The sequence below is a fragment of the Taudactylus pleione genome, unplaced genomic scaffold (assembly GCF_031769625.1).
Source record: "Taudactylus pleione unplaced genomic scaffold, aTauple2 ptg000800l, whole genome shotgun sequence".
In the NCBI taxonomy this organism is placed as follows: Eukaryota; Metazoa; Chordata; class Amphibia; order Anura; family Myobatrachidae; genus Taudactylus; species Taudactylus pleione.
The window spans coordinates 1,619,402-1,629,373 of NW_028285202.1; the positions used below are offsets into that span (position 1 = coordinate 1,619,402).

The 9,972-nt window shown below is 44.9% G+C and overlaps 1 protein-coding gene and 1 pseudogene across 1 annotated transcript; both read left to right on the top strand.

Annotated features, from left to right (window-relative positions):
• LOC148474925 (uncharacterized) overlaps nucleotides 1-6,457 on the top strand; it is a 49,955-nt pseudogene extending 43,498 nt beyond the window's left edge.
• LOC148474927 (uncharacterized) lies at nucleotides 1,026-5,481 on the top strand (the record flags this gene model as incomplete). The annotated part of the gene is made up of 3 exons (XM_088457974.1): nucleotides 1,026-1,091; nucleotides 2,595-2,706; nucleotides 5,228-5,481. Coding segments are annotated over exons 1-3 (432 nt in total), but the record flags the coding sequence as incomplete, so codon positions are not given.
• Nucleotides 6,458-9,972: the final 3,515 nt, after the last annotated feature.

Consider the following 9,972-nt stretch of genomic DNA (forward strand, 5'->3'; position numbering starts at 1 on the left):
GAGGCATTGCGGGCGTGACTGGCCACAAAGGACCCCAACAACGTGCTGGGTCTATGATGCCAATACTATGGACCTGGGGTAGTGTCTAGATGCCTTTCACGGAGAGGACCCTGACGTCATCAACTACTGTCCAATGTCATTCCCTACCATCCACAGTGGACATAGAGGGGGAAAATAATCCTGTAGCGAGCCACCGAGCCCGAGCTAAGCGACAAGTTTCTTCTTTAGGTGGACTTTATGGGCATGGAACTGCACTTCTGCCCTCACCCACATCCATTCCAGGTCCTTAGCATGAAGGGGAAATAATCTCTACCATGGACCTGGTGTCTCTTTCCATACATTCAGATGGAGGCTAATTGTGTTCTGGCTCTGAGCAGTTTTATCCCTCCGTCACCTGCTTCACCGCCATACGGTTTACAATTACGCGGGGGTTCCTGGGCTAGTATAATACTCTTTGCAAGGATTAAAAGCTCTTGCCATTTCTAACCACACATCGGTGGCTTCCAGGAGGTGAAGATCGGTGATCCTGACGTTCAAGGTATTGTGCTGCCAAAAACTTGTCTTTCCATAATGCTGTCTGCTCAGCGCTGAAGTCTTCTTAGATACTGGTGAATTCAAGCTGATACATGACACTGGTAGGTGTCAGGTAAGTGTTCAGTACCAATTGTGGTATGGTTTGTAGATCCAACGCGTTTCGTCCTAATTGAACAAATTCATCAGCGATGTCTGCGTGTCCAAAATGTCGTCCACTTAAGGCTCCAAGTGAATTGATTGGTGGGGTCAAAGGCCATCTACTTCCACCAGGGGACACACTCCGGGCAGGTATGGCTTGTCAGTGAGCTGCCGGTGGGCACGTTACATGATAGTTAACACTGAAATCACATTATATCTGTAGGTCACCATTACTTGCACAGGGGACACCGGGAATCTGCTGTTACCTCGGAGGGCGTAGATCAGGTGGATCTCTGTATTGTACGGTGTAAGAGCCGTGGTGCATGAGTCAGACGTTATATGCATGTGACGTTATGACAACGTTAATGGACAATCTGACACCAGATGCTGAGATGTATATAAGGATAAGTATGAGAAGCGTAATTGGCTAAATGGATGGTGACCGGGGCTGGTTCCTCCTGACAGCTTACGTATCAGTCAGGGCTGCGGGGTAACAGGCGGATCATTGGCTCCCGGGGGATGGGTTAGAGGTTTAGCTCTAGGTCACAAGGGGGGCAATTCAATTCTTTGTCGCGGTAATTAATGGGTGACCACTGGGCGTCCATCAATTATCGTTCTCTTTGCGGGTAATTAGGCCAGGTTTAGCCACGTAAATCGGCTAAACCCGTCTTAAGTCCAGACTAGGGTGCACAAATTTATCACATATTTCTGCTCGCCTCCACCCAGTAACATTCTGTAAGTAGCATCTTTACCTTGTCTGCCTGCTGACACCGGCGTTCTGGGATCATAATGGTGACTGTCAATCCCGTGTACCCAACCCATACGGTTATATATGGAGAGGGGTTAAACTTCTAAAATAGGCCCTTCTTTTGTATTTACAATTAACCTCAAACAACTTAATATAGGAGAACTTTTAATTTACCTGTTATAGGTGTCTCAATACACAGGATTACACAGTAGTGAGGAAGACATACGGTGACCGTGTTACACCAACCATCTTTTCTACTGTTTCAGGATCCTTACGCAGGACCCAGAGCCCCATCACGGTGCCACCACCTCACTCACTGATACATGAGAGACACAATGACCAGAAGATCCTGGAACTCACCAACAAGATCATTCAGCTGCTGACTGGAGAGGTGACTGCTGGGAATGGGACATTATACAGTAATACCGGGGGATGTGTCTGAGTGATGACTGGAGAGGTGACTGCTGGGAATGGGACATTATACAGTAACACCAGGGGATGTGTCTGTGTGATGACTGGAGAGGTGACTGCTGGGAATGGGACATTATACAGTGACACCAGGGGATGTGTCTGGGTGATGACTGGAGAGGTGACTGCTGGGAATGGGACATTATACAGTAACACCAGGAGATGTGTCTGGGTGATGACTGTATCACTGTGTGTGTCAGGTTCCTATAAAGTGTCAGGATGTCACTGTTTATGTCTCCATGCAGGAGGGGGAGTATATAGAGGAACACAGGAGTCTGTACAAGGACGTGATGATGGAGAATCACCGGCCCCTCACATCACCACATCACTGGGTAAGAGGAGACTGTCATTTATTATACAGGGGAGAGCAGGTATGGGGGACCCTATATACACACATCATCTGATCATCACATATATACAATGTACTTAATCACTGTATGTCTCCTACAGATGGACCCAGTAACAGGAATACCCCAGAGAGATGTCCCCGTCCTCTTTATTCACAGGATTGTACAGAGGAGAATCACAGGACCCCACAGGAGCATCAGGTAGGTGGGATTTAGGGTCTTACCAATGTACCAAAGTGACTGTTATATAATCTGTAGAGCAGCTGTGTGTGTTTTATACCCTGATATGATATGGCTTAGCCTTAATTAATGAAATCAGACATTAGAATATTATTTCATTGTTCTTTTGGGTTATTTAGGGTGAAGACCTGATTAATATTAAGGTAGAAGATATAGAAGGAGAAGAAGAAACAGATGTGAGGGGTGAGCAGCAGTGTAAGGTGGAGGAAATCCCTAAAGATATCACCACAGGTGAGTAATAATCACTTACTACAGACAAGAGTCACATATTCTCCTTGCTCAGTCACTACAGCAATATATTATCCTACACCCTTCTCTGTCAGTACAAACTAATGAGGAAAATGTATCTTCCCAGTGGGGAGTCAGGAGCCATCAGCCCCTATTATACTCCTGCTCTCCCCCCTCACATCATGTCACTGTGTGTTACCAGCCCAGAGATCTGACCAGTCTGCTCCCCACACTCTATGGTGTATCTCATGCATCAGGAGCCATCAGCCCCTAATATACTCCTGCTCTCCCCCTCACATCATGTCACTGTGTGTTACCAGCCCAGAGATCTGACCAGTCTCCTCCCCTCAATCTCTGGTGTATCTCATACATCAGGAGCCATCAGCCCCTATTATACTCCTGCTCTCCCCCTCACATCATGTCATTGTGTTTTACCAGCCCAGAGATCTGACCAGTCTCCTCCCCACACTCTCTGGTGTATCTCATACATCAGGATCCATCAGCCCCTATTATACACCTGCTCTCCTGCTCTCCTCCTCATATCATGTCATTTTGTGTTACCAGCCCAGAGATCTGACCAGTCTCCTCCCCACACTCTCTGGTGTTTCTCATACATCAGGAGCCATCAGCCCCTATTAGACTCCTGCTCTCCTCCTCACATCATGTCACTGTGTGTTACCAGCCCAGAGATCTGACCAGTCTCCTCCCCACACTCCCTTGTGTATCTCATGCATCAGGAGCCATCAGTCCCTATTATACTCCTGCTCTCCCCTCACATCATGTCTCTGTGTGTTACCAGCCCAGAGATTTGACCAGTCTCCTCCCTACACTCTCTGGTAGATCTAACAGAGCCGAAAGCACTCCCACTGACATCACTTGTGATGTCAGTGGGGCCGGCACCAGACGGTAGGCATTCCCATGGGAATGCCTCCGTCTGGGCAGCCACGCCACCGGCCCGCCCACCAAAGGGGGCGTGCTGTCACTCAACATCGACAGCACGCCCCCTTTGGTACGAGAGCCGGAGCAACGGGATTGCCCGTCGTTATCCAGGTCTCGCGCATGCGCACGACGGAGCCGGCTCCGTCGTGCGCATACGCACTGGGCCACCATCGACCCGCTTGCGAGCGCACAGCGCTCGCGAGCGGGTCTGAATCAGGCCCTGTGTGGGGAGAGAATGATGTCTTCTCCCACAGTGCCGTTGGATCTGTTCTTTTGCTCAGACGCCTCGAGAAACAGGCTAGTGCCCCGGAGAAGGCATTAACGCCCACCCACCCCTTGGGGCAATCAGTTATGACTGCTTGAACGCCGCTCAGAGGCCGGGAGCAGCACAGGGCGCAGTGGGCTTGTTATAATATTAAAAAACAGTGATGCGTCCAGAAACAATATTAAATTGACATGATTATGCTGGTATATATGTTTTCCTCTGTAGTAGCCGTAATCATTATGAAATGAGCAAGTTTTTCCTACATAATCATGTTACACACTCCTGGTCATATATGTGCTCTCATTACTGTGTATACATCCAGCATTTGCGTTTATGTATAGGTTTTGCCATTCAGGCAAGAAGACGGCCCCGCTTGTTTACCCAGCGATAAAATGTGTATTTTGTAATGGATAGTAAATTATATGTTTTGGTTAATAAAAATAAACTTTCTAGGAGCTGTTTGTCCAGTTTATAGAGTACAAGGTTGTCATCCAAGGAGGGTTGCCTTCGAAGTTTCCCAAAACAGAATTGAGTTGTCCCAGTGGTCTATATTGTCGTCTATATATTCTGTCCAAGCAGTGTTTTAAAAATGTCTTAAAGTCGTTTGAGTCAGATAAGTATGAGGGAAACCGACGTTGGCAATTACCAGAATGTTCCGGTGCGGGATAGAGAGACAGATATGGGGGCATGATCAGAGAGTAGAATATCATGAAGTTTAAAGGAGCTTACACACTGGGCGATTAAAATGAAAGATTAAACTATTACAATATCGTAATCGTTTGATCGTTCATTAATCGTTCTCTAATCGTGATGAGCAATGTCAAAAATGACCAGCGATGCGCGCTCCCGCTGGTCGTTTTCGACATTGTTCATCTTCGGTACATGCAGCCCGATGTGGACCATGACGTTATCGTTAAATCGTTCAGTTTGTACATTGAAAAATCATTTAAAAATCGTTTGAAGAAAAGTGGTGTACTAGGTTGAAAAAGATCAAAGATTGATCTTGAAAGATCAGCGATATTGTTCAGGTTGCAGATCGCCCAGTGTGTACGCTCTTTAACACGTCTCAATTGATCAAGAAGATGGTCAGACAGAATAGTAGAAGGTAGTCAGTGCACGTGAAAAAATGGTGTACCGCTGAGAACAATTAGAGGGAATGGTCTGTAGGATTGAGGTGGGAGGAACTTTTCAAAAAGTGTCTACTACAGCATGAGCACTCTAAACCTAAAGGTAGTCAGTAGCAATGTTCCCCGAAAGTGAAAGAAACAGAAATTAAAATTGTTATGGGGAAACATTGATTTTTTTTTTTTTTTCCCCCAGCAGACGGCTGTAACAACAAAAACACCTTGGAGGAACATCTCATCTTATCTGTAGTTGGTGAAATAGAAGATAACAACATCTTGCGAGATTCTCCAGGAGGAAACCCCATTACCCCAATTATACATCCAGTACATCACGGTTCAGATCTATCATTTGATCCCTCTAACCATGAGGAATGTTCTCCTGGTTACTCAGGAATTGGTGCATCTAGAGTAGATAAAATATTTCCCTGTTCTGTAGATGCCAAATGTTTTACAATAACACAAAGCTTATTGCCCATCAACCAGCTATGACAAGTGAGAGCCCATTTCCATGTTCTGAGTGCTGGAAATCTTTTAGAGACAAATCAGCTCTGGTTGTACATCAGAGACTTCACACAGGTGTGAGACCCTTTTCATGTTGTGAGTGTGGGAAATGTTTTACACAGAAATCAGTTCTTGTTAAACATCAGAGAAGTCACACAGGCGAGAAACCATTTCCATGTTCTGAGTGTGGGAAATGTTTTGCAGATAAATGCGCTCTTGTTAAACATGAGAGACTTCACACAGGTCAAAGGCCATTTTGTTGTTCTGAGTGTGGGAAACATTTTACACACAAATCGGCTCTTGTTACACATCAGAGACTTCACACAGGTGAGAAACCGTTTCCATGCTTTAAGTGTAGGAAATGTTTTACACAGAAATCCGTTCTTGTTACACATCAGAGGTCACACAGGCGAGAAGCCGTTTTTATGTTCAGAATGCGGGAAATGTTTTACACAGAAATCAGTTCTCATAACACATCAGAGAACTCACACAGGTGAGAAACCATTTCCATGTTCTGAGTGTGCAAAATGTTTTATGCAGAAATCAGAATTATTAACCATGAGAGACTTCACACCGGTGAGAGGCCATTTTTATGCGCCGAGTGTGGGAAATGTTTTACACAGAAATCAGCTCTTGTTACACATCAGAGAATTCACACAGGTGAAAAACAATTTCCATGTTCCGAGTGTGGGAAAAGTTTTACTGATAGATCTTCTTTTATTAGACATGTGAGAATACATGCAGGTGAGAAGCCATGTTCTGAATGATGGAAATATTTTATAGATCTCACACAGGTTAGATACCGTGTTTTGATGTTGTGGAATGTTTTACACCGAAATCAGCTTTTATTACACATCAGAGAACTCACACAGGGGAGAAACCGTCCCCATGCTCTGAGTGTGCCAGCAATATGTATATAAAATAACTTGTACAATGATATTTTTTATTTTTATTAATCAAGTTTATTTTTTGTTGATTTTGTAAATAAGTCTTACAATCTGATCATCTCTAATACTCTAGAGCCTAAGCAAGGCATACTAATGTGTATATATATATACATGACTAATGTGTAATATATGTAAACATTAGCCATGTGTTTGTACTCCTCATTCCTCTTCTACCCACTGCTCTGTTCCTGCTGTGCCCTCTACTTACTTTAGCTCTTGCCTGATCCCCACTCTATTATCTCCATCTTGCCCCTCATCTGACATAGCCCTGTGATCTATTAACCAGGTCAACTGCAGCTCCTTTTCCTCTTTTTATGCTCGTCTCACCTGTGCCTTCTGGAATGCCAGGTCTGTGTGTAACAAACTGGCCTTAGACCATGAGCTTTTCATTTCCAGATTCTTTAATCTCACCATCACTGACATCTCCCACTCTAACACCTTCTCCCTCTGCGTTCTCACTTGGTGGGTTCTGTTCCCACACCCCTCACCCTTGCAACCGGCAGGGAGTTGATGTGGATAGCCTTCTCTCCCTAGATGTTGAGACCTCTCTTTCCTTCTCATTAGAAGTAATTCTATTGCACCAATTCCACCTTGTCCACCTCTGGGTTGGGATCAGCTAACTTCTACCTGGTTCTTGCTCTACCTTCCTTGACAACTTTGCCATCTGGCTCCAACATTTACCTTCCTCTGATGCCTCATCCTGGGTGATTTCAACATCCTTATTGATAATATCACAGATTATGCTGCTTCTAAGCTCCTTTTCTTCACCGAACCTTACACAATGGTCCTCGACCCATTTACATGCTTAACCTGATTTTTTCCCACTGTTGTTGCATCTCTGACTTTTCCAACATTCCCCTTCCTCTCGTTGACGATCACGTCACCACTCCCTATCTCCATTGTTCCATAATTCCCTCTCACAAGGGTCAAATTGACACCCTGACACTTTTTCACCATCACTTTCTTCTATTCTCTATCTCCACCCTTTCCTGGTTGCTCTATTACAATTTATGCCCTGCTCTGGCAATTCATCTCAATCTCTGCCTATCCTCACCTTTACCCAGGTATTGTACGCTGAACCGCTACTATGTTTCTACCTTCAGAATGGCATTGGAGAAAGTCTTGTTTACTCTCGGATATCCTTTACTTCAAGTTCATGCTCTTCTCTTACAGCTTCACACTTTTTCTCTGAAACAATCCTTTTTCAAATCTCCCATATTCCAATACTCCAGTCCTTGCTGCCTCTATACCACCTTCAATTCCCTTCTCTGCCCTTCTACTCCCCCTCATGTTTCATGATGGCATCAATTTTGGAGGAAATGTAAGTACCAATCTGTCAATATATTTTGTTTCAATATCCTCCCCTTCTAATGATGGCCAACCCACCCTTTTCTCCTTTTTACTCACCACTGGTGATGAAGTCCACTCCTTCCTCTCATCCTCTTTCGCCTACCTTTCTGACCCCATCCTCTCCCACCACTTCCGCACCCTATCTCTCCATGTTTGTTCCTATATGTTCAACTATTTTTTTTTTTTTCAACTGGCACTATTCCTCCTTTAAATGTGCCCTTTTCTCTGCTATTCTAACATCCTGTCTCAACCGTAACTCCCCTCTTTAACTACTGCCCATCTTTCTCCCCCCCCTTTGCTTCTTGGAATTACTCACCTTACAACACCCATCCATTTCCTTTTTATCCGATTCCCCCCTCTACCAACTCCAATCTAGCTTCACTCCCTTTACTCCACTGATACGTCTTACCAAGTTCAGTATTGACATCACCACTAGTTTTAGGGTCACTTTTTCATGCTTGAACCTGTCAACGGCCTTTGACACAGTTGATCACCCTCTTATTCTAATATTCTGCTCTCTTGGGCTCCATAACACTGCACTCTCTTGGCTGTTCCCCAAGACTCTATCCTTTGTCCACTTTTCTCTCTTTTAGGTGTCTTTTAGCCAGAACTGCTCGCATGATTGCGGTAGGAAAATGCAACCACAAGAATAGCGAGCAGTTCATTCGCCTTTCGATGTACTTGATTAATCTAATAAATAGCGGAGATGACGTAGGATGCGAGCGGCCAGGGGGCGTTTTTTCAAAATTACGACCGCATGTTTTGTTCGCTCGTTCAGACATAGAGGCGTGAACAGACCGCAAAGAGCGAACGGTCAATTTAAATAGCCAGCCCCTTTTTATGAGCGAGCGCAAATAGCGTCCGGCTCTGAATCAGACCCTGTGTCCCTTTCTCGGGTTCTTTCTGTCAAAAACACCTTATGCAATGTCTGACCATTATCTCTTGCCTAATACATTTATAAATTCACTACACAATATGGCTTTCAGCAACCATTACCTATTACACTGACCTACCACCCTGCATTTTTATTCAAGTGTGCCCCAAAAATAGCGCATCTGTTCTTCAAAGCCTATCTCCGTTCCTCACTTCTTAACTCTCATCTCCTTGTTCTCCCTACTTATTTCTATCTAGTTCCTAATCTCTTGCTTGTTAACATTTACTTACATATATCATCAGCACATTCGGTTGCGCTTTACAATTGGGAACACAACGGTAATGAAACAACTGGGTAATAACAGACAGAGAAAGAGGTAGAAGGCCCTGCTTGCAAGCTAAGAATCTAAAGGAAAATAGCAATTTGAATTGTGCACTTACATGGAAGCCAGAGTATTTTATACTTAGTCTGTAAGTTCTCATGGGCAGGGCCCTCCGCCCTCTTGTTCTATTACCGTACTATCCCTGTTTCCATTACGCCCCGGCCCACAGTCAATGTCTATGATCCTTTCTGTCATCCCACTAGAGGGCACAAGGCCATTAAGTGATACAGTATTGACTCTCACCTAGTTTGTCACTGTTTAATGTATCCCCATGTACCATCTTTTTGAACTTTTTAATTGGATTGGTTGTGTTCCACTGTAATTTTCCTCTGGACGGCTTAACGGCAATTGGTAGCGCAGTGTAAATAAAAGTTAATGCTGAGTGTAGAAATGGCGTTATACTACAGGGAGACCCAGCCCACCTAGCGCTGATTCCTTACAACACATGAGCGACTGCCATTAAATATCCAATGAGAGTGCTTCACCTATGGTCATTCACGCTCTTCTGCTGCCAGGTTTGTAAACGTGCTCATGCTTCATCTGCATTTTTTGCGTGATCATGAGGACACGGATGTATAAGAAACACCAGAAAGAATCCTCACTACAGAATGTTGCAAGTTAATCAATAATGAGCTGGGCTGGGAGTGAAGCCGTCAGATCGATGTGATCTCATCATGATTTTCTGAAATGAGCAGCATCAGCAGAGTCAGTCTTTGGTGCCTCCTCTAAGATGTAACCTGCACCCGCTTCCCACCGCTTATGTGATGCGTTGCTGCTCCACTGAGAAAGTACATTGGGCCTGGTTCAGCAAGGGGGTCGCAGGCTGGGATCACCATCGCGAATATCGATGGTGGATGGGTCTGGGCGGCCGGCCAGCTGAGTAAGCT